At 53.8% G+C, this 23,415-nt stretch overlaps 1 protein-coding gene across 2 annotated transcripts in view; it reads left to right on the top strand.

The window, feature by feature from the left end:
• Positions 1-23,415, top strand: part of ERGIC1 (endoplasmic reticulum-golgi intermediate compartment 1) — a 102,508-nt gene that overhangs the window by 43,643 nt on the left and 35,450 nt on the right. For both annotated transcript variants that reach the window (XM_044777142.2, XM_070517086.1), the window contains exons 2-4: positions 5,614-5,675; positions 11,893-11,965; positions 21,513-21,607. In XM_044777142.2, coding sequence (XP_044633077.1) covers positions 5,614-5,675; positions 11,893-11,965; positions 21,513-21,607 — 230 coding nt within the window. The remainder of the gene's footprint in view (positions 1-5,613; positions 5,676-11,892; positions 11,966-21,512; positions 21,608-23,415) is intronic.

Here is a 23,415-nt window from a genome sequence, read left to right as displayed (position 1 = left end):
CATTCTGGCATTCAGGTCAGTCTTTCTTGAGTCCAGTTGATTGTTCTCTTGCTTTAATTTAAGCCCATTTTGCCTTTTCCTTAAGTGAAAATTTCTAAACATCCACAAAAGTAGAATGGTACAAAGAACCCCCGAGGATCCACGGCTCAGCTTCCCCACCGTCCATTTCATCTGAATGTTTTTCAGGCCAGCCAGTGGACCTTGTCTCCGTGCAGGTTCATTCACTGACTCATTCATTTGGGTCAGTCCCCCAAGGGCCTGGATCGGGCAGGGCCAGGCAGCAAGGAGCCTAGGCCTGCCCTCGAGAGACTCATAGTCTGGTGGGAGCGTGGGGAGAGGGGATTTATTTGACAGCCATGAAGAATCCATCCTTTAGCTTCCTGTTTAAGGCTAAGCAATTCCAGTTCTTTAACCTTTCTTCCTAAGAAGCATCTTCCATCCAAGTGGTCCCGATTTGCCCCCACATTGTTGGGAAAAGCAGCAAGAACATGACTTAGGCCTGGATTCAGGTCCTTACTTTGGCATTTCATAGGTGTGTGAGTTTAGCCGAGTCACCAGCCTCTCTGAGCCTCAGCTATAAAATGGGCTAACAATCCCTAACTCACAGGTTGTGCGGGAGAAGTGGATGAGAACATGGCGATCAAGGGCTTAGGATGAGCCCAGCACACAGTAGGTGTACACTAAGCATCCCTTCCTCCCCCCCCCCCCCCATGCTCTTTACCCTTTCCTCTACATTCTCTTGACAGTGGACAACCACAGCTAATCACATCACCGCAGTGAGGGACTGACTAATGTGAGCCAGAGGGGACGGCTCACTTCCCGATCTGTCACATGCCTGGGGTTCTCACCAGCCTCCCCGGTGGCCCGTTTTCTCAGTGACATTCACTGCTGACTCACTTGGTTTGTGGTCAGCTCTAAACCCAGGGTCTTTTTCAGCTCTCCGTTTACCCCACCACCACTCCCCAGCTTGGACTTGTGGCGTGAGAATGAGATCATTATCAGAGAACCTTCTGTTTAGGTGGCCCTTCTCAAGGAGCCAAAAGCATTGCTAGACTGGCGGCTTCATGAGGACAGGGGCCATGTCTCCCTCGACTGCTTCCATTTCCCCACCATGTAGAACACTACCTGATAGGTAGATACTGAGTAAATATCTGTTGAATGAATTCATATGTTTTGAACTGGTCCCTGTCTTCCAGGAGATTCCCACCTGCCCTGGGGCAGCATCCTCAGAAAAACAAATAAGCAAAACCTTGAGATTCTAATTTACCAATAAGTGAGCTCTAAACTGATTCCCACAAGTACAGGGCAGTGGAAGGACCGTGGCCCACGGACTCGGACTTGCGTTTGGACCTCAGTTCTGCTAATCATTGGCTGGGTGCTTTGAACTAGTTGCCTCAGTCTTCTCCCTGGAGAAATGGGATTTCAGTATCTGCCAGGGTTATTAAGAGAATTAACTGTGTATGTGAAAGCGCCCGGCACGGGCTGGAAGCGATCTTGGTTAGCATCGTTCCCTCTGTCCGGAGCACCCACCTCCTGTGGTTTGGTTCAAGTCTTAGCTCCTCTCTTGGACCTCTGTTCATCCAGCCTTCCTGCCCACCCCCACTCCCACCCCCTGCCCCCAACAAAGACATACTCTGCCTGACACTCAGCACGCTCAGCAAACGTTGTGAAGCCAGCACCTCACAGTCGGAGGCCTACGGGGACCAGGCATGTGTGAAGAAAGCAGGCTGGACGGGATTTTTAAGTGAAATCTCCCCCTTTAAAATTCTTTTTTTCATTTCCATTAAATTAAAAAGAATGTTTTAACTTTTCATTTTGAAATCATTCAGACTTGGAAAAAGAAGTGTAAAATTATTGTGAAGACTTCCCAGTACCCTTTACCCAACCTTCCCCAAATGTTACATAACCAAAATATCGTTACCAAAACCAGGGAAATGACACTCTACAGTCCTGTTAACTAATCTGCAGATCTTATTCAAGTCCCGTCTCTTGTCCCTCTGATGTCCTTTGGCAGATGCAGACATCTCGCGTGATTTGGTCATCGTCTCTTGTCTCCTCCAGTCTGTGACAGTTCCTTAGTCTTGTCTTTCATGACCGTGACACTTGACAAATGCTGGCCAGTCATCTTGTAGAATGACCCTCAGTTTGGATTTGTTTAATGTTTTCTCATGATTCATTTGAGGTTGTGTGTTTTAAGCAAGATCCCCGCAGAGCGATGGTGTGCCCTCCCCAGTTCGTCATATCAGGAGGCACATGACATGTCTCCTTACTGGTGACACTCACTTTGGTCACTTGGTTAAGATGAGGTCTGCCAAGTTACTTCACTGTAAAGTTACTCTTTTTCCCTTTGTAATTAATACGTATTTTGTGGGGAGGTACTTTGAAAGTATGTAAATATCCTGTTCCTCATTAAACTTCTGATTTATTCGTTTCTTTATATCTACATAGCCTCCTGGCTTCCTATTTCATCCAGTGGGTTGTAATCTGTTCCTCTCACTAATGATTTCAGTGCTCCTAGTGTCCATTCTTTGGTCAGTGGGGGCCCTGTTAAGCTGGCTTCTTGTCCTATAGACATGTCCCTATCATACTTTGAACACTTTCCTGCTTTCTGACATAAGAATATGCTCCAAGTTCATCTTGTATTTTTCCTGCCCAGCCCTGGAGTCAGCCGTTTCTCCAAGGAGCTGATTCCTTTGAGCAGAGAAGGATATTTAGACGCCAAGATTTGAGTGCCAGATGTGCTCATTGCTATGGGGCCGTCACTGTTCCTGGACCCCCTCCATGGAAAGAGCTAGGACAATGTATGTGTATGATGTGTCCACACACGTGTGGATGCTTCTATATTTCTGTATATTGAAAGTCATGAATTCACACTGATACCTCCGTGTCCACTCTTGCACCACAGGCTTTATTCTGCTTTCTCTCTGTTTATACCTCCCTTCCCCAACACCCCATTATCCTCACTATATTTACATATTTGATCAGTCCCCTGTGTGTAACAGTCTCCCACTCGCCCCTCCTCACCCCTATTGGGTTCTGACACTCCGCCCCAGGCCACCCCCACCTCCTCACCTTGAGCAGCCTCCAACTTCCCACAAGGCTCCCAGATTTTTTTGTTTTTGAGGAACATTAGCCCTGAGCTAACATCTGCTGCCAATCCTCCTCTTTTTGCTGAGGAAGACTGGCCCTGAGCTAACATCCGTGCCCATCTTCCTCTACTTTACATATAGGATGCCTGCCACAGCATGGCTTGCCATGTCCGCACCCAGGATCTGAACTGGCAAACCCCGGGCCGCCGAAGTGGAACGTGTAAACTTAACCGCTGCATCACCGGGCCGGCCCTGACTCCCAGTTGTGAAATGATGGTTCATATATTTTTTGCTGTGGGGCCCATGTTCCACCGGTGGGTGCTCAAGGGTGACCTGGTATTAAGTGGACCAGGAAACTGGATTGGGATTCCCTCCCATCTCTGCAGCCTCCGCTCCATCTGTTCCTGTCCCAGCGCTACTGCAGGTTAACGCAGTGCCCATCATGTCAGGCTCGGTCCTCCTTGTGGCCTCTGCCCTGCTCTTCTCATCCCCTGGACTGCTCTTTGCCTCCACCCACCCTTCCTCCTGTCCTCCTGCTCTGTCCAGATATCACCTCCTGCAGGAAGCTTCATGGACCCCCCAGGTGCCCCTTTCTGGGTATCTCCAGCGCCTCCAGCTAACCCCTGATGGAAAACCACTGCATGCTCCCTCTGTGTCCTTCTTTGTCTCTGCTGCTAAACTATAGGTACACAGGGTGATTTTATCTCCATGTCCCTAGTGCCTGAAAGTAGGTGCTCGTGAGTGGTTGTCAAATGAGCATTAATAAGAGTAAGAGCAGATACTCACATAGCACTTCCTGGCGCCAGGCATGGGTCTGAGTGCTCTATATGCTCCAGGTCATTTGCCACTAAACCCTGTGCTGTGAGCTAGTTGCTGTCATTGCCCCCATTGTACAGACAGAGGGACTGGGGCACGGGGAGGTTAAGTGACGTGCCCAAGGTCGCACATTCGTGGAGTTCCGCTCGAGCTCAGGCAGGCTAACTCTGCAATACCTGCTCTGACCTCTCTGTGCCTGTCAAAGTTGAAGGGGTTAGCGTTTTCAGAAGAAAGGAGGCGAGTGGGTTTGAATGGTTCAGTATCGTGAACCACCCCCATCACACTCCTGGCCCGGTTTCTAGTGCCCTTGGGGCCCAAGCACAGGTGAGTGGTGGCTGAGCAGACAGGAGAGAAGGTGGTACTTTTTAATTTGGCAGCCTATAGGAATTTTTTCTCCTCTGAAGTCTTAGGAAACTGAGCACGTTCCATGTGAAATTAGAGTGAACACCCAGGAGTCAAGTATCAGATCTTATGCAAGATTTCCAAGTCATTGCATGGGAGTTAGCAGGGCACACATTGTTTCTCAATCACCTAAGGGAAACCAGCCTGCCACCCCCGGGGCCGGAGCAGCCGCCTCTTCACTGAGCGGGTTCTGCAGAGGGCCGGGGAGCACTGTGGGCGTGGAGCTCTGTTGATTGAACCCAGCTATGTGGGAACCGTCTGCTCAGGTTCAGGTGAAGGGAAGGAAGCCAAGTGTGTGAGGAGCCTGCCCTGTGGACCCTGTATGTCGCATCCTCCACAGACATGTATTCCCTTACTCCTCAGTAGCCTGGCAGGGTCTCGCAGTAGTAGCCCCATTTTTCCAGACGAGGAAACTGAGGCTCAGAGACGTTAAGTCTTTGCCTGAAGTCACACAGCAAAGAAGAAGACCAACCAAGATTTGAACCCGGAGCGGTCTGATTCCAGGGCCTTGACTCTCAAACAGCTGGCCAGAATTACACCCATATCTCTCTGAGTCCAAAACCCCAAATTCTTCCACCATACCCCACGACCCCTGTCTACTCTGGTGGGATCCGCGTGAAAGAGTGGCGTCTGCTGCGCGTCTGGGACGGAAACCCATGTTACATGGGAGCCAGAGCCATCACGAGCAGATGCTGAGCCTGCGGGCCCCAGGCAGGAGTTTGTGTTCCCCTCTGCCTTGGAGCTGAGGAGGATCTCCCAGAAGCAGGAGCTGGGGAAGAGGAGAGTGGGGAGGGGGAGGGAGGAAGGGGAAGAGGGGGTGGAGAGGTGACACCTTGCAAGCATGCAGGCTGTCACAGAACTCGGGAAAGACTGCGCTTCCCTGTTCCCTTCAGCGTCAGAGGAACCCAAGCCCGGGGTTCAGTTCATCCCACAAACTCCTGCTGAGTCGCCTTCTGTGAACCAGGCCTCTGCTGGGTCTGGGGACGGGGTCAGGGACAAAACCCAACCAGGTCCCTGCCCTCATGGGTCCCTCATTACATTCTCATGGGGGGAACACCAACCAAGAAGTGTAACCAAATGAGGGGTCAAGGTCGTCTTGGGGGGTACAGTGTTGTGAGGGAGTGCGATAGGGCTGTGTGGGGTGCAGGGTCCCATCAGAGGGGTGTCCCGCAGGACTCTCAGAGGCGCTGGTTCTGGGAGGAAGCGCGGCCTGCAACCTGTGTGGCACACCAGCCACACCATTTCCCCTGCTGTCTGCAACCCGCCCTGTGCGCCCCCTCACCCCTGTCCCCTTTGCTCTCCGCAGGTTTGACATCTACAGGAAGGTGCCCAAGGACCTTACGCAGCCGACGTACACCGGGGCCATTAGTGAGTAGCCGCCCTTCTCACCGTTGCCCCCCCCCCACCCCCTCCCTGCTCTCACTGTGCAGAACGCTGGGCCAGGGAGGGAGGAAGGGATGGGCATCTGCCAGGCCCTTCATATGGTGCCTCATCTCGTCTCTGTCCTCACTGGAACCCTGCAAGCTGCAGGCATCATCTGTTTCTGGAAGGAGATGCCAGAAACCATCAATAGTAGCTTCCGTGGGAGAGGAAACGGGGCTCAGGGGTGGGAGGGAGCCTGACTTTTCTCTTCATACCTTTTAGACTATTTGAGTTTTTGACATAAGCATGTTTCTATCCGTTTTAAAAAAATAATAATCTCACCCAGATTTTGGTTTCCAAATGCCAGTCTTCAATAAAACGACCCAGGGCTCCGTGGAGAAATGGCTGATTGCAGGGCTAGGGCAGGAAGGTTACAAAATAAGCCTGGAGCACCTTGTGCCAGCAAGCAGAGAAGCGCTCGCAGCCAAAAAGGATGGGGCCGTGTCAGCAGGACACAGGAGCCAACCTGGAAGAGACCAAAGACCAACGCTGGGCGATTCGAGTAACAAAATAAATAACGGCATTATTGGCTTATAACCCAAAGAATGAAGGAAAAGGTCCATGAGTCCATACTGGTCTAAGGAAATGGAGGAGAAGGGCTGAGTCTTCCTTACAGAAGAAGTCCAAACGGTATACGTGACTCCATCCCCCTCCAGGAGGTAGAGTGCGTTCTCCTCTCCTGGAGTGTGGGCGCACTTGGTGACACGTTTCCGAAGAGTAGAGGGTGGAAAGGGGAAAAGTAAGCTTCCGGCTGAGAGACCTGGGCTGCAGCTTAGCCGAGCGCTGGAGATCAGCGTCAGCCGGTGAGGAGTAATGTGGACGTCACACCCCCTCGAGAGGATGCAAGGGGAAGGGCACCCCAAAACCACAGCCCAGTCTGATCGGGAGAAAATGTCAGACAACCTCAGTTGGGGGACATTCTACAGGACACCTGACCAGTGCTCTTCAAAAGTGTCAAGGTCTTGAAAACCAAGGAGAAACTGAGGAACTGTCACAGTTCAAGACCAAGGACGCGTGACGATTGAATGCAAAGTGGGATCCCACGCGGGTCCTGGGACAGGGCGTTAGTGGGGAAACTGCTCTGAGTCAGTCTGTAGCTCCATCGATAGTGTCATACAGAGTTGCTGTCTCCATGGGACACAGGTGCCTGGGTTCCGCAGGATGTTAACGGAGGGAGAAGCTGGGGGCAGGGCATGTGGGAATTTGCTGTACTGTCTTTGCATCTGTTATTACTCCACAATAAGAAGTTTATTTAAAAAACAGTAAAAAGCAAACCCAAAGTGCCATGCAAGCAGAAGTACTTTACCCTCATTTTCCAGGTGAGAAGATTGAGGCAGAGAGGTGAAGCGACTTGTCTGAAGTTTCACAGCGCGCAAAAGGTGGGCCACCCTGCACCCTGGCGGAGGAGGGCCCCTCCCAGCAGACTGTCCCCCCGATCCAGGGCTCAGGGCCAGGCAGTCAGGGTGGCGTCCACAGATGCCTCCCAGGGCAGGCCATTGTCGGGTAGGGGGATGACCTCAGGGATCCCCTCACCCTGGCTGGTCCTGCCCTGGCTCTCCCCCGCTCCAGCTCAGCTGTTGAAGCTGTGGATGCCTTCTTGAGTCCTGTAGCTCCACATCCCTGGGGAAGGGAACAGGGCAGCCAGCAGCAGGATGCATGTCCCGCAGGCTGGGGTCCAGCAGAGCTGGGTTCACGTTCCCATTTAGCAGCTGAGTGACCTTGGGCCAGTCACTTCACCTCTCTGAGCCTCAGTTTCCTGATCTGGGGATTAAATGAGATGGCACCTGTCAGGTGTGTGTGTGCGTGCCAAGTCCTTGGTGCATGGATGACACTCCTTTTCCTGTCACTGTCCTCTTGGGGCCCACAAGGCCTATGAGGGTCTGTGACACTTTGTGCGTTGATGCTCACAGAAAGGAGATTCGGGACGTGAGAGGAAAGGGGCTTGTTCATCTATCTGTTCAAGTAGTTTAGGAACCTAGTCAAAAAAGTTCAAATGAGGCTTCTGGTCCCCTTCCTACCACCAGCCAACAGCTCAAACCTCTTCTCGGCTCTCTACAGTCTCTCCCTTGTCAAGAATGTTTAACAATCAGGTGTGTGTCCTTCTAGAATTTTTTAAATATGTGTTCAGTCTTTGATATACCTGTGTCGTCGTTTTAAGCACAGACGGGAGCTCCCTGCGCACACCGTTCTTCCCTGTCCTTTTCTCAGCGATGTGTCCACCTCTCACACCGGCACATCCACGGCCACCACGTTCCTTTTTCCAGCTGTGTCAGTCCCTTATCTGGGCGACCCACGGTTTATGTAACCAGCCCCCTGACGGTGGACATTTCCGAGTCCTGTTTATTGCTATCACAGACGTCCTTGTCCATATATTTTTGTATCCTTGTATGGTTCTTTCTGTAAGGTAACTTTCCTAGAAGAGGAATTACTGGGTCAAAGGGCATGTGCATTATAAAATTTAGAAGGTACTGCCAAATGGCCCTCTGGGGACGTGACGGCGAATTCCCCTACACCAGAGGAAAGACGTGAGGCATGACAGGCCAGCCCTTAGCTACCACTTAGTGAACAAATATTTATTAACCAGGTCCTGGGGCCAGGCCCCGTGCCAAGTCCTGGGACCACGCTGATGAACAGGCTTTACTGTTTGTCCTTCAGGAGTGCACGGCTGAGCAGGGCAGGCAGACGCAGAAACCCATCTTGCATTATGTCATAATAAGTGCTATTAATAGCTGGAGGCGCTAGCGAGGGCGCTGGACATTCACAGGTCGGGGTTTGAATTCTGTCTCCTCTGCTTAAGTGGCCGCGTGGCGTGGGACAAATTCCTTGACTTCCCGGAGTCTCGGGCCTTGGGTCCAGCGCCCCCTTTGCAGGCTGCACCAGGTTTCCCACCAGCAAGCCTTCTCCTAGGAGGATCACATTCCTCCTGCCCAGTCCTGAGTCAGTTCGGAAGAAGTCTGCAGTCAGACGGCCTGAGCATCTTGCCCAAACATGGGCTGAAAACCCTCATCAAGCCTTCAGTCTCAGAGGGCTTTCTGGGTGAAATACTTCCTACCTGTCTTCGTGTGTTTCATTTATCCATTCAGCAAACAATGACTTCGTACCTTCTCCGAGACAGGCACTGTGCTAGAGCCTGAGGTCACAGTGGTGCTGTCACCATCTCTGTCCTCCCAGTCTGGGGACGGGTTAGGGGAACAGACACAGAACGTGGATGATGAGGGCTACTGGACGTTTGGGTTTCAGCTGAGCGGCCTCTGTGCTTATCATGTCCGCCTTCTGGGCTGACCAGGCTCTGTTCCAAGCTTTGAGCCAAGAACGTGCGTTTCAGCAAGAAGCCTTCCCAGCCCCTTCCCACACCTCTGCTCTGGACAGAGTTGGAACTTTGGGGCCTGTTGGGAGGCTTGGGGCAAGGAAGGGCAGCTAGAAGACCTCGATCTGACCTTCAGAAACACCTCCCCTTTTGTGTCCATTGCCCATTACAGCAGCCACGGGGTTGTCAGGGCTTGGGCGCGAGGGGCAGGAACGTGATTCTGCAGCGTGGGGCCTGTGGGTGATACACAGGAAGGGTTCCAGCTTCCAGGGGAGGCTGCTTTGCCTGTTGAGTGGGATTCTTTTCCAGAGAGCGTGGTAACTGCGTTTGCAGGTGAGAGGCGGAGGGGCACGAGTTGGGACGCTTGGATTGAGAGCCAATCTCCTGCAGCGGGTTCGTTCAGCAGCTGGAGAAGGCACTGGAAAGGAATTTCCATACCATAAAACAAACACACATGGCCCCTCTGCATGAACTGAAGTGGCAGCTGCCAAGACGGAGACCGCTGCGTGAGCAAAGCACGGTTGGAGAGGATGCGGACGTTACGCTGCCGTTGGCTCAGAGGAGAAAGGATTTCTACGTCTATGCTCATGTGTGTGTGGAAGGACCCGAGACTGTAACAGCAGCGTCTCTGGGCCGGAATTTGCAGACCAGGAGTGAGAAAGAGGCTTGCACAGTATGCCTTTTTATACAAGCTTGACTATTTTTCTATCATGTGCATGTATTACTTCTTCAAAAAAAAGGGTAAACCCTTAAACTCCACCCCATCCAGCTTTTTCAAAGTTTGGAACAGTTTGGGAGTAATTCTAGTGTGCCCCTTGTCTTGGAAGCTGAGTGAGGACTCTGGGATTCTGTCCCGTCCTCCACTTAGAGCCCAAGTTCTTGGGATTCCCCTTCTTAGGGCATTGGTTCCAGAATGCACAAGTTCTGGTCCTGTCCCACCACCATCCACTGTAGCCCCGGGCCAGTCTCTTGCTGTCTCTGAGCCTCCATTTCTATACTCTTGGCATGGGCTCCTGCCCCCTGTCAGGTGGGAGCGTGAGATGATAGGGTGTCCATTGACGCTCCCACAGCAGGTGCCCAACCAACACAGCTTGTCTTCCCTCTTCACGGGGGACACGTCGTTGTTCATTTTAAGATAGATGATAATGATGGTGGTGGTGGTGGTGGTGAGTAGCTGGTCTCAGCGTCTGTCATGATGGCTCAACCAGTCCAGGTCGGGCTGTTAAGAATGTAACAGAATCAGCAAGTGGGACTGGGAACTTTTTTTCTTTGCAGAAACTAAGGGTCAACCAGTCTGTCAATCACCTTCCCCAAATTGCCAGACCCTCCAAGGTGTCCCTGATGAAAGTCCTAAAACTGAACTGATACTTGAGCCGTGATTACCTGCTGGGCACTATTTCAAGCCCTGTGTTGTGGAAATTCTCAGAGTAGCCCTGTAAGGCAGGTGCTACCACTGTTGCCATTTTACAAATGAGGAAACTGAGGCAGGGATAGGTTAAGTAGCTTACCCAGGGACACACAGCAGGTGAGTAGTGTGGCCACACCATGTGAGCCCGTGCCCACTGTGTGCCTCTGTGGTTAGCCCAGACAAGGCATGCTCAGTGCTCATTTCATGCTCTGGGGAACAGCTCCCTGCCTTACATGACACCTGTCGTTGCCTGCTGTGTGCCCAGCCCCGGGCCAGGCACTGGAGCTGTGGAGTGTTTGCCCTAGTGAGAGAGACAGCCACGGATAATCGATAAAGTGTGGAAAGTGTCAAAATAGAGGCTGGGAAGACAGGAGCAAGAGTGACCAGCTCCACCTCTGGGGGTCGGGGGAGCTTCCCACCAGAAGGGACATTTGAGTTGGGCCTCAGCCTGGGAGGATGAGTAGGAGTTCGCCATGCAGAGAGGGTCACCATGGAGGGGGAGGGAAGATGGGGAAGTTCACTCCAGGCAGAGGAACTGCGAGAGCCATGTTGAGGGCACAGCATGTGGCTCGGGGTGGCCGGGGGGCGGGTGTTGGGGGAGTGTCAGGAGCTGAGGCTGGAGATGGGTTGATGGCCAGACCCCAAAGTGCTTGTTATGTCCTGCCCCAAGGAGTGACTCCAGGAGCCACAACTCCGACACCATCAGGGGCCAGCCAGGCAAGGTTAATACGAGTGAAGTGGCCAATCCTAGCACTCTGTTCCACTCTCTCTGCATTTCAGACTTGTAGGACCACTCTTCACCTCCATAAAGAATTGTCCCTTCTCTTGAAGCACAGTGCTTGGTGTCCTCATTTTCCTACTTCTGATGGGGACACGGACAGAGGTTGATGGCACCACCAGGGGGGTGGTAAATGGCAGCAGACATTCGACCTCGGCCTTGGCATCAAGGAGGCAGGAGGAAGTGGTGAGGCCTGCGGCAAAGTGCTGAGCTCAGACCCCGTGGAGGAACAAGGGCTCAAGTGTTCTAGAGCAGCGAGAAATCTGGACTTTTATGTGAAATCTCTCTGATTGTTCAATAGCGACTCCAAATTTTAAAATATATATCACTCGAGCCAAAGAGAATATGTTTGTGGGCCACCGGTTTGCAACCTCTGTTTTTGACTGACCTCTGTGTTAAAGTGCTTTTGTGGAAGAAAGCTGGGCTGGCCCCCAGGAGGATCTGCCTGTGTCGGGGGTCGGTCCGCATGGGAGGGTCAGATCAGTGCCAAAGGCGGTCTCCCTTCCTGGGAGCTAGGCTGCTGCATATTGAGGCCAAGAATAGGAAGGGGCTTCAGAGGGTCTGCGGGCCCCCCTCCAAGCAGGTTTTCTCTGAGGCTGGAGGGTGGGTGCCAGCCTCTCTGCTTCAGTGCCCACCGCCCTTAACTGTGCATCTGTGTTGTTTCTTCCAGTCTCTGTCTGCTGCTGTCTCTTCATCCTCTTCCTCTTCCTTTCGGAGCTCACCGGATTTATAACGACGGAAGTGTAAGTCACATCCCCCCTGGTGGCCTGTTCCAGAGCCTTCTGGGACCCCAGTTAAGAAGAGGGAGGGGCTTTAAAAGAACAGAAACCTCAGGAACTTCCAACTCCCGTTTCCAAGCCCGTGGTGCCCGTCACTCCTCCGTTTCTTACAAGGGTTTTAAAGTTAGAGCAGAAGTGAACGTTGCCATGTTAAAGCCGAAGAAAACATGTTGGCTTCCTCTGCGGGGGGCCTCCTGGGCCGCAGATGAACAGCCATCGTTTGTCATCTTTGCCATCCCTGTGTTTGGCCAGTGGGCCTTTTTCCCTCTGAATCATCACAGGGTCATTTGATGTTAAAGCTGGAAGAGTTCAGAGAAGCGGGTGCAGCTTGCTAGCCGAGGGGGGCGAGGTTGCTGACATCAGAGCCTGGCCCCTCAGCGAAGCCCCCTTGCCTGTCCTCGGGCGCACTCTCGGTGAGGAGTCAGTGTGGCTTCCTGGCAGCGACTGACGCACTGTGAGTCCATCTCCGATTCCTAGAATCATTCATTGTCTGGATAACCTAGTAAACGCTCCGGGGTGTGTGTAACACAGAATGCCATCGGAGTTATTCAGTCACGGACTCATCCGACGCCCCTCTGAGACGGAGTCAGACCCAAAAGCTTCCTGCCTTTGCCACTGGCCGGAGGCTTCCAAGCCTCTTCGTTTCCATGTTTACAACCCAGAAAGTCATCCTGGGGCTGGGCCCTGGCCACCCACTCCCTGTCCAACTCTGGAATTTCTGGGTTTCCTTTGCCTCCCTCTCAGCCACGAGACAGTAGGAAACTGGAAACACAGCTGCTTAGCCCAAGGTCGTCCTCGTGGCTGTAGCCGCGTTACCCCCTTTAATCTGCAAACAGCCCTGGGAGGTAGCTGTCCCCGCTTTACAGATGACGAAACTGAGGCTCAGAGAGGCGGGGGCTTGCCCACAATTGCAGGGTTAGGCCTGCTGGGAGCATTTGGGAGCATTTGCCTTCCCTGTCCCTCTCATCCTCTTTTTAACCCTCGTGGCACCAAAGCTCAGGGGGCTTCATGGAGTGGTGGAAAGAGCACTGGACAAGGCATTGGGAGACCCAGGGCCAGGTCTCTGGTCAATTACCACTGTACTCTGTGACCCTGGGCAAATTGCCAAACCTCTCTGGGTCTCAGTATTGCTGGTCCAACAAGGGAGGGCAGATCAGAGTCACAGCTCCCATCCAGGCCTGGGGAGGCTTGTCTGCTTCCCAAGATATGACCCCTGACCATGCAGGGGTCAGAGAAAGGACTTGGTCCCCCCCCAGCCCCTAAAGGGGAATGACTGAGTCAAGCACCTTCCCCTCGTGCGTATTTGGGCCACTAGACGTCCCAGGGGTCCCCCCATCACGAGTTGGCGGTGGAAGCAGAGAGAACAGTGAGAGATTGAGACCCACTGCCATTATGAAGGACCTGCTGTGTGCTAGGCACCTGCTGGTCTCTCCAGGCTGCATCCCGTTCCCTGGGAGGAGGATTACTGTGCAGGCCCCTCCTGTTCTGAGCAAGGTGAGAGGGGAAATCAGTGACAGCAGCAAGGGGGGAGCCCCAACTGTGTCCCAGGTACCAGGTGGGAGGCTTTATGTGTTCCTGGTAGGGGCACTACAAGTGCAAAGGCCCTGAGGCAGGAATTGCCTGGTGTAGGAGAAAAGCAGAAAGAGCTCGTGTGGCCAGAGCAAAGTGAGCAAGCAGGGAGGGTAGAACATGGAGTCGGTGGAACCAAGTCAGGCCAGGCCCTGGACACTGCTGTGTGTTAATGGGAATCTTCTTTGGTCCCCAGCTCCCAGAGGTCAGGGGCCAGATCTGCCTCACTCACTGCCCTGTGGTTCTACACTCAGAGGAGCTGAAAATGTGGGCAGTGGACACCGATGGTCTCCAGGCAGACAGAGCTAGACTATGTCAATTCATGATAAGAGCTCTGAAGGAGAAACAAAGCAGGGCAGGAGACGGAGCAGGCCTGTGATATTTCGTGGGGCTTAAACAAGATTGTTTACCTGGAAGGTAATTAACATAGCATCTGATATACTTTAATAGCGATAGACCCACATGTCTTCATGCATTTATTCATTCATAGTTATTCCCCACCTAAACTAAACTAAAAAGGTTGTAAGGCTGCAAAGGACCTTTCATGTCATCAGTGTTCCGTGTATGTTGATTTCCTCATGCCCTCCCGTGCCTCCTGCTGACGTTGTTGGGGGCTGCTTGTGATCCTCAGCTCGGCCCATAGCGAGGTGTGGTGCTGAGGCCGAGGGCCCCTGACCTTGAGTTCTGACATCAGAGCTTGTGAGTAGAGCAGGTGGGGCCCCACCTGGCATGTGGAGGGCCCCTCCAGCAGGCCCGACGGCTCGCTCCGCTTGCCCAGGGCAGGCCTGCTGCTAAGAGCACGGTGTGTTCCTGCCGCTCTGCCCCCTCGCCTTTCAAGGGCTTCCTCGTCCCGGCTCCTGGGGACATTCTGGATACTCGGATCCCACCACTTCCCCAGAGGGGAAGAAAGAGGGGGCAGAAATAAAAGCACGAGGGGCCATTCACTGACTCTTGGCCTTGTGTCCAGCCCTGGGCTAGTAAGCACTTCATTCACAGTGTGAGCGGCTGGAGAGGGAGGCAGGCGAGAATGAGAAGAGAGACCTGCCCGGGGCCAGAGGCTCCACCTATGACCGTGCAGGGACCCTAACACCCACTTCTCTCTGTGGCCTTGTGACCACAGTGCAGGAGTTACCAAATGGAGTGCACAGGGGTGAGGACTGAGGACTCCGCAGAAAAATCCACAGGAAAAAGGATTGCTCCTTTGGGGTCTTCCCTCTACCAGAAGCTTCTCTGACCCCTGGGAAGCCCTGCTAATTCAGAAAGAACCAAAGGTCACAATTCTTTTCCTTTTCTGGATGGCCGGCCCTCCCTGGTGGTTTTATGACCACAGTGGGTCAGCCCCCCCACCTCCCATGAGATTGTAACCCAAGGAAATGAGGTCACCGCTGTTGGATCACGGTCACTCCAACCTTGGCCTGTGGTTATCAGTGACATAAGAGGCCATTCTGGCCCAGCCCAGTGGGGAGGGGGCCTGTTTGTTTGGGTGGCTGGACTCCAACCTGGGCTCTGGACAGGCCATTAGTTATCCTTGGGAAAGTGGCCGCACAGGGGGCTCTGAGGCCTCGTGTTTCCAGGGGAGCAGCCCAGCCCCTCTCTCCTCGGATAATGTGGTGGCAGAACATTCCAGCCTTCGACTGTCCAGGCTCTGGCTGCTCTTAACTGTTACCCTGATGAGGCTTTATAATAAGAAAATGTAGTAGCTGGAACCCTCCATTGATAATTTATAGCATAATACAGCTCATCATCCTTTCCAGTTATGATTTATAATAGGTGGCCCCGTGCCAGCACCTTTACAATGATCATCTCATTTAATTGTCCCAGAACCCCTTGAGTTAAGTACCGCTATTGGCGTTAGTCCCACTGTGCAGATGGGGAAACTGGGCGCTCGGAGGCTGAAGCCACAATGGAGTTAGTAAGTGGTGGAGCCAGAGTGAAGCCCAGGTCTGTCTGTCGCCAGTGCCCAGACTCGGCACCCCAGCACCATCACCGGATCCTTTTCTGCCCGGAGCATTTTGGAGCCCCAGGCTCCTGGGAGCCACTGGGTTTGGTCAGAATAGTTGACCGGAAGCCTCGGATGCACCCTTCTGGGGTGCGGCGGCCAAGCAGACAGTCAGACCTCCAGGAAGCTGCTGCCCACCCACTGGGAGCTTGGAGGTACCTTCAGCTGTGTCCTCACTCTCCGGGGAACAGGCGCAGAGTGGGGAGGCCAGTAAGTAGCTTAATCAGCAGGAGGAGCTGGACGTCTCTCTCGGAGCCCAGGCTACCCGCTCTGCGGCCTGGATGTGAGCCAGGGCCGGGGGAGAGCCGTGGCTCTCACATGAAAGAGGAATGGGAGGCCTGAAGGCTTCTGAGCATGGAGTGACGGGATTGGGTTCCTCCCTGGGAAAGATCACCTCTTGTGAAGATGGGCTTGGGCTGGGCCACCCCGGCAGCCAAGGGCCTGGTGAGGAGGCTGGGCGATAACCCAAGGAGAGGGGCTGAGGGGTCAAGGGGCCGAGGGCAATGGCTGCGGAGACAGAGCTCGGGCAGGACCAGGTGGCTGCGAAGGGATGGTTCTGGACATGCACCTGGTAGGTAATAGGTGCACTTACTTATGCCTGGAATAGTCAGGGTGTAAAACTCTCCGGCCCTGGAGAGCCGGCTTGCATAAGCTCCATCCCTTCCTCCCCGCCACCCCAAGCCCTTGCTGTGGGCCTCGCTCCTGTGTAAGTTTCCATTAGATCAAATTATTAAGCATGGAGCTCAGTGACTTTGGGCAGGAATCCAGACTATTCAAGTGTTCTTCTAAAAGCAAATAAAATTGTTTTCCGTAGATGTCATCGGACTCACGCCTCAGCCTAGAATTTCAAGGCCACCTACGCTCCCCCATCCATACTTCCCAGTCCCTTTCTTCCTCTCTCCCTATGTGGCTACCGCTTACCGACCCCCACGCAGTCCACCCGACTTCTGACGCTGTCTGGGGTCCCCACTCCCTCACCGACGCACGTTGGTCACCTCCCTGGCTCATCCCACGGAGGCTGTGAGCAGGTGCTCTGTGCGGGGAGCTCTCGACCTGCTGGGAGTCACATGCTGCAGCCCACTGGGTGTGGCAGGTGGAGGCGATGGGGAGAGGGCGCAGAGGGAGTGTACCCCTTAGTACCTCCATGGCCTGTAGGGTGGGGTCAGGGTGGGCATCTGAAGATTATCAGAAAGATAATCTTGCATCACTCCTGCATCAGAGGTCCGCCTGGGGGCCACTTGCTCCTCAGTTTTTCTTTGATTCCTGTCCTATCCATGTAGTGCAAGGGAAGGACAGTGGCTGTGGGCTCCAGTGGCCCTGGGTTCACATCCTGCCTCTGCCTCTTACTGGCCAAGTGATCTTAGCCAGTCTTTTATCTGTCTTCCTCTGAGCCTCATTTCATCTTTGTGAAAAGAGAACAGTAACCCCTATTACACACTGGCTTGCTGTGGGCATTAAATGAGGTGTTACCCGTCAAAGCCCCTAGCAGAGGGCCTGGCACCAGCTGCTCAGAACTGGGGCGTCTCCTTTGATTAGCTGTGGGTGAGGCTGGCTTTTCTGCGCCCCTTAGCATGTACGAGGGGCTGCGCTCAGCACCTTGCACACATCAACACGTTTAATTCTCACCATAGTGCTATGAGGGAGGTACTCCCAGTACACCTGTTACCATCCACCCATGAACAATGATCTTAATGATAACAGTAGAAGTAGTGGACACTTACTGAGCACTTACTGTTTACTGAGGCTTTGCCGAGTCTGTGATTGTGCCCATTTTACATCTGGGGAAACTGAGGCTGATGGAGGCAAAGCCCCTGGCACAAGGCCAATCGGCCGGTGGGTGGCAGAGCCAGGATTTGAATGCTGGCGGCCTGCACTTCCTCGTGATGACTTATGCTCTTTCCCTGGGAGAGCCTGTGCTGGAGAGCTGAGTAACAGACACACCCCTGCCTGGGGCAGCCTGCGGTCTCCACGGTCCGCACAGCACCATCAAGCAGCCAGAATCTTTAGCCCTTTTTTCTCCTTTCTCTCTTCTTTTCTCCCTGCCTCCCCTCCTTTTGTTCCTTTCCTTTTTAGTGAGGTGTAGGTAACTCACAAACAGCAGGGTGTACAAATCTTAAGGGTGAGACTGGATGAATGTTGGCCCATGTCACCATCACCCCATCAAGACAACACACTTCCACCTGGGACATTCCCTTGTGCCCCCTCCCAGTCAGTAACCCCCCCAGCCCCACTATTCTGACTTCTGTTACTGTAGATTAATTTTGCCTTTCTTCAAACTTCATAGAGAGCTTCCCCAGTTTTAAGGATGAGGAAACTGAGGCTCAGAGAGGTGAAGCAACTTGTCCCAGGTCCCCCAGCCTCTAAGTGGCAGAGCCAGGAGGTGAGCCCACATCTGTCTGCTGCCGCCCGACAGGCCTGCTCATCACCCACACTAGTAACAGGAGGAGTCAGGCCCACACGAGTCCCCACACAGCAGTGAATCCACAAGAAGCGTTCATTTTCCTTCTAGATGGGCTGATTTCTGGCATTTTAAAATCACTTCAGCCCAGCCAATAATTTTAGCTAGGCTTGGCAGGCACCTGCGACACTGGCCAGGGGGTGGCAGGAAGCCAGCAGCCTTGGAACATTTGCTTTGGACACGGAAGGCGGCCGTATTGACCTCAGTGGGTGGGCGGCTCAGGTGGTTGAACTGTGTGTGTTTATTCCACAGCCTGAGGCCCTTCAGGAAGGCGCCTGGGAGCAGCCGGTCCTGGCCTTACGTAACCCCCCCTCCCGCCAACCCCCGGCCCCAAGCTCTGCAGGCTAGTGGGTTTCCCATCCCTCCGCAGCCCCTTTGTTTTGGGCAGCTCTTCAGCCCCTGGGAGCCAGTGGGCTGGGAGAGGCCTCCTGGGGCCTGGAGGCTGAGCTCACCTTGGCGCCACACCTGGGATTCACCTGGCTGTGCACCAGAGGATTGCCAGGGGGTGACATCATCCCTCAGTCCCTCAGTGGCCTCGCCTCCAGGTGGGAAAGGTGAGTCGCTTCAAGAAAGAGTCACTCACCCAGCAATCTTGTTACTCAACAGCCCGCCAAAGTTGCGAATTAAGGCTGGGGTAGAAATTGGGCGCTGAAGGCTGAGGAGGAACATTTGGCTGTGGGGAAGTCGGTCCTCCCCCCGCAGAACCTCCTGTAATCCTGTTCACTCCTCCCGCGCTGGCTCATCTCTTCTTCCTGTCCTCTGATGTGGGCCAGTGCTGGGAGCCTGCCAAGCACAGGCTCCTGTCTCCCATCCCCACACCCTGGGGCCTCAGGGCCAGGGCCCTCTCATTTCTCCTTGGACCCTGGATGCTGAGGAGGGGAGGACGGGGAGGCAGCAGGAGCCCTGGAGATCCTGGGGCCCAGGCAGGAGGCAGGCCTGGGGCAGGACTCCAGCGCGGCCATTTCCTGCTGTGTATGCTTGGGAACAGGACTGACCCTCTTTGAGCCTAGTTTCCTGGTTTTAAAGTGGGGATCAGGGCATTTCACAGGGGCAGATAGGATAATGTGAATGCACATAGGCCTGACAGGGCCTTTCCTGGCTTAATGGGCTGGAGGCCCAGCAATCTGAAGGCCACACTGCCTCTGTGGCTCTCTTGTCTCTGGGAACATCCCTGTGACCCCCACAAGGAAACGAGTCCTGGGTGTCCTTTTGCGCGCGCCGTTCCTGTTACTTGAGCAGCAGCTGCATCACACTAGGTGCTGGGGCACGAAGGCAGGGTCTTAGTAAAAATGAATACCCTTGCCCTGGCTCCACTCCTTTTTTCCCAAGAAGCGGCCGTTTACAAGGCTCTCTTAGAGTCTAACTGTTTACAGCCAGCAATCCTTCTTTATTTTACAGCCTGTGGACAGCACCCAAGGGGCCTAATTAATGTTTAAAATAACCTCAGCCCAGCCACCTCAGGCACTGCCCCAGAGCTGCCCACTAGGCCGGGCTTTAAATTCGGTTCCCTCTCCCCATGGGCAGTTATCTGAGAATCAGAAGTGGGCTTCAGATACAGCTGTCCGATGTCCACCCAGCAACCCCTCAGGGGTGTCTCCAGAGCACCTCAAGCTCAGCATGGCCACATGGAACTCACTACTTTCCCACCCCACCAGTCCCACTCCTCTTCCAGGGGCTCCCAGCCCGATGAATGGTTCCAGAAAGAAACATGGCAGCCTCTGCATGCTCCCCTCAACCTACCGCCACACCCTGAGCATCAGCGAGTCCTGCCTGCTCTGGCACACCATGCCCTGCATTGCCCCCCATCCCTGCCACACCCAGTCCAGGCCGCCATCTCTCACCTGGACCACCGAAGCAGCCTCCCTTCTGGTCTCCCTAATGCATGGTGGCCCCTCCAGTCAGTCCTCCTCGAAGCAGCCAGAGGGAGCCTGTTAAAGGGCAGGCCTGTCCAGGCCACTGCACTCAGGATCAAGACTGAAGGCCTCGCCGTGGCCTCTGAGCCCTCCCCTGGCCCACGCCCATTCTCCGGCCACCTCCCATGCCATGCTTCCCTGTGCTCCACGCCGCAGTGACCTTCCTTCGGTTCCCCAAATGAGCCGTGCCCCGACTTCCTGGCCTCTGCACATGCTGTCCCAGGGGTTCTCCCTCCCTCCTTGCCAGGACAGCCTCCTACCTCCTCAGAAAAGGCTGCCCAGCCTACTCTCCCCAGAGGTCAGTCACCCCGTTAGTCCCTCTCATGACACCCCGCAGCTTTCCGTCAAAGTAGTAATCACAGTTGGCGTAAGGTGTTTATTTAGGAGATGAGTGGCGTCTGTAAGCTGGATGAAGGCAGAGACCACGTCTGTCTGGGTCCTCACTGTCTCTAATGCCTGACTGGTGGTAGGTGCTCAAAAAGTATTTGTTGAATAAATGCATGTTGCTGACAGATCCCAATGTGGCACCCTTGTCCCCAACAACAAGGTGTCATGGCTGTCCACAGAGCCTCATGCCCCCAAACTGCGCCTCCCCCACAAAGATGTCCACGTCCCCATCCCTGAAACCTGTGAATATGTTACATTACGTGGCCAAAGGAACTTGACCAACGTGGTCACGTCAAGGGTCTTGAGATGGGCAGATGATCCAGGGTTATCCAGGTGGGCAGGATGAAACCACAAGAGTTTCTAAGAGGGAGTGAGGAGGTCGGAGAGGAGAGAAGATGCTCTGTGGCTGGCTGTAAAGATGGATGAAGGGGCTATGAACTAAGGTGGCCTCTAGAAGCCGAAAAAGGCAAGAAAATAGGTTCTCCCCTGGAGCCTCCAGGAAGAGTACAGTCCTGCAGACCCATTTTGGACTTCTGACCTCCAGAAGTATAAGATAATAGATATGTGTTGTTTTAAGCCATTAACTTTGTGATGGTTTCTTACAGCAGCCACAGGAAACTAGTATGTTAGTCTAGTCATGTCTCAGACCCACTGCCTGCCCCAGGGCTTTGTGAGAGCTGGGATGTTGAGCGTGAGCACCCAGGGAGCTCCCGACTTCCCAGCTTGGAGGCGGGGAGGGAGCTCAAGAGAGTAGGGAGTAAGGTACTGTGTGCCGGTTGGTGCCAGGCCCTAATTCCTAGTAAGGCCCACGTTTCTCATTTAAGTGTTCAGACCACCCCATGGACAGTGGGTGGTCGTATCTCGTTAACAGGTGTGTTTGAAGAGGGGGTTCTCTGCCTGGGTTCACATAGAGGGCGACAGAGCCAGGACTGGAACTTGCATCTACCTGATGCCAGAAAGCTCTGCTCTTCGCACCGCTCCGTCCCCTCCCTCCCAGTTGGAAGGCCAGCATTTGGAGAGCGCCCTCAAGATGGGAGCTCCCCTGAGCAGGCGCAGGCTTCCCCCAGATGGGGCTCTGGGTTATCTCAGCAGTGGCCACCAAGTGAAGGGGTCCCTGGCCGTCCCCTGCAGCCGGTGGGGGCGGTGCCCTCATCTCAACGAAGCTTCTCTGCTTTTCTCCCTCAGCGTGAATGAGCTCTACGTCGATGACCCAGATAAGGACAGCGGGGGCAAAATCGACGTCAGCCTAAACATCAGTTTGCCCAATTTACACTGTGAACGTGAGTATTCCCGCCAGCCCTCTGCCCCGGCAGGAGGCCTCTGTAGGCAGAGCCGCGTGCGCGGAACTGGCGAGATGACCAGGATGAGTGAGGCGAACGGGGCAGGCTGCAACCAACAGGCAGCATGGGGTTCTCCCCACTCTTTTGGGGGAAGAATGTAATCAACTGTGCATACACTTGGAGGTTTCCTAGAATAAAAAAAATCAAGAAACTGCTAATGGATTACCTCTGGAGAGGAGCAGTGGTGGTGTGGGGGTGTTGCTTGGGTCCAGTTCCCCAGAAGCAGAGCCCGAGACTCTGCAGATGAGTTATTGAGGGAGGGCTCTCGGGAGAGCCTGAAGGGCCCGAGGGAGGTGAGAGGACCAGGGATGTGGGTACAGCCTGGTCCCACGGGGAGCTATGATGGGGGAAGACACCCCAGTTTGTGTGTGTGTGTGTGTGTCTGTCCATCCGTCCGTGTGTCCCTGGCATCCTTGGCTAATGGCTGCAGGGTGGTGTGTGCAGGAGGGTGGGGGTCACCTAACTTCTCAAGCATCTCAAGGCAAGGAGCCCTCCCACCCGCCGAGAGCAGACACCTGGAGAGGATGCCGCTCTGAGCTGTGAGCAGCCCATGGGGAACTTCCTTTTTTACTTCCTACTCTGTTTTGTTTGTTTTTTTCATTTGTTTCAACCATGAGAATGAGTTACTTAAACAAAACAAAACTCATGGGAAGTCTGCTTTGGAGTCACGTTCTGCCTCCTCTGCTCACTAGAACTGCGTGACCCTGGTTGAGACAACCTCTCAAGCGTCCGTTTCCTCATCTGTGAAACGGGCTTCGTGCTGGTATTGCCTGAAGTTGTTGGGCAGATCTGATGAGCTGGTTCCTAGACTTGTTAGCGAGGGGACTGGGTGTCCCCTCCTGGACTGGGGTTCTAACCGTCCCTCTGCCCCAGCCTGGCATGGAACCCGATGCAGGCCCTTCTCCTCCCCCCGTTTCCTTCCTACTGAGGGCAGGACACTGGGTGGGTCTGTGGCCAGCAATAGGGAGAGATTCAGCCCTGTTATTGCCTTTGCTGAGAATTATGTCACCGTTATGAATCCACAGTGGGCCCCGAGCCAAGCAACCTGTTGCAATGGATTGGTTTTATTTTTATTTGTTCTCTTTCTCTTAGAAAAATAATTCATCTGACAGCTTCTCATTCAGGAGTTGGTCGTGTCTCTGGAACAAGGAAAGTCTTAGTCAGGCCAGAGGACTGGGACCGGTGGGCCAGGGGAGGGAAGGGATGTGGTTCCAGGCTGCATCCCAGCTCTGGGCAGTGGCCCAGGAGGGACCAGACAATCTCAAGCTGCTGGCGCACCAGCCCACCCGGCCTGCTGCTCTGCGGGACCGTAACCTGAGCCCAGGCAGCTCCTGGTAGAGCCCCGTACCCTGGCTTTTCTTTAAAAGAACTTCAAATTTTCATTATGGAAAAAAATGCATGCTCATCATTGTACCTTTGGAAAATCAGAGCAGCAACGAGAGAAGAAATCGCCCCTGATTCCACCCCCTGATGACAGCGTCGGTTCACTTGACGCCATCCCGCCCCGCTGGCCTTCCTCTCTAAACATGGCTGAGATCATGCCGCGTGTGCAATCTCATATCCTGCTTTTAAAAATAATATTTTTTGTTACACAACCAATGCAGGAATACATTTTTTTATTTTAAGAAAGATACGTGTTGAAAATAGAGAAATATATAAAGAAAAAAGGAAAGCAAGTACAAGTTCCCCAGGGTGCCATCCACCCCACAGGAAGCCTCTGCTAGCACCCCTGTGTGTGTGTGTCTGTC

The sequence above is a fragment of the Equus asinus genome, chromosome 9 (assembly GCF_041296235.1).
Source record: "Equus asinus isolate D_3611 breed Donkey chromosome 9, EquAss-T2T_v2, whole genome shotgun sequence".
NCBI lineage: Eukaryota > Metazoa > Chordata > Mammalia > Perissodactyla > Equidae > Equus > Equus asinus.
This window is presented reverse-complemented; position numbering and strand designations above follow the sequence as displayed.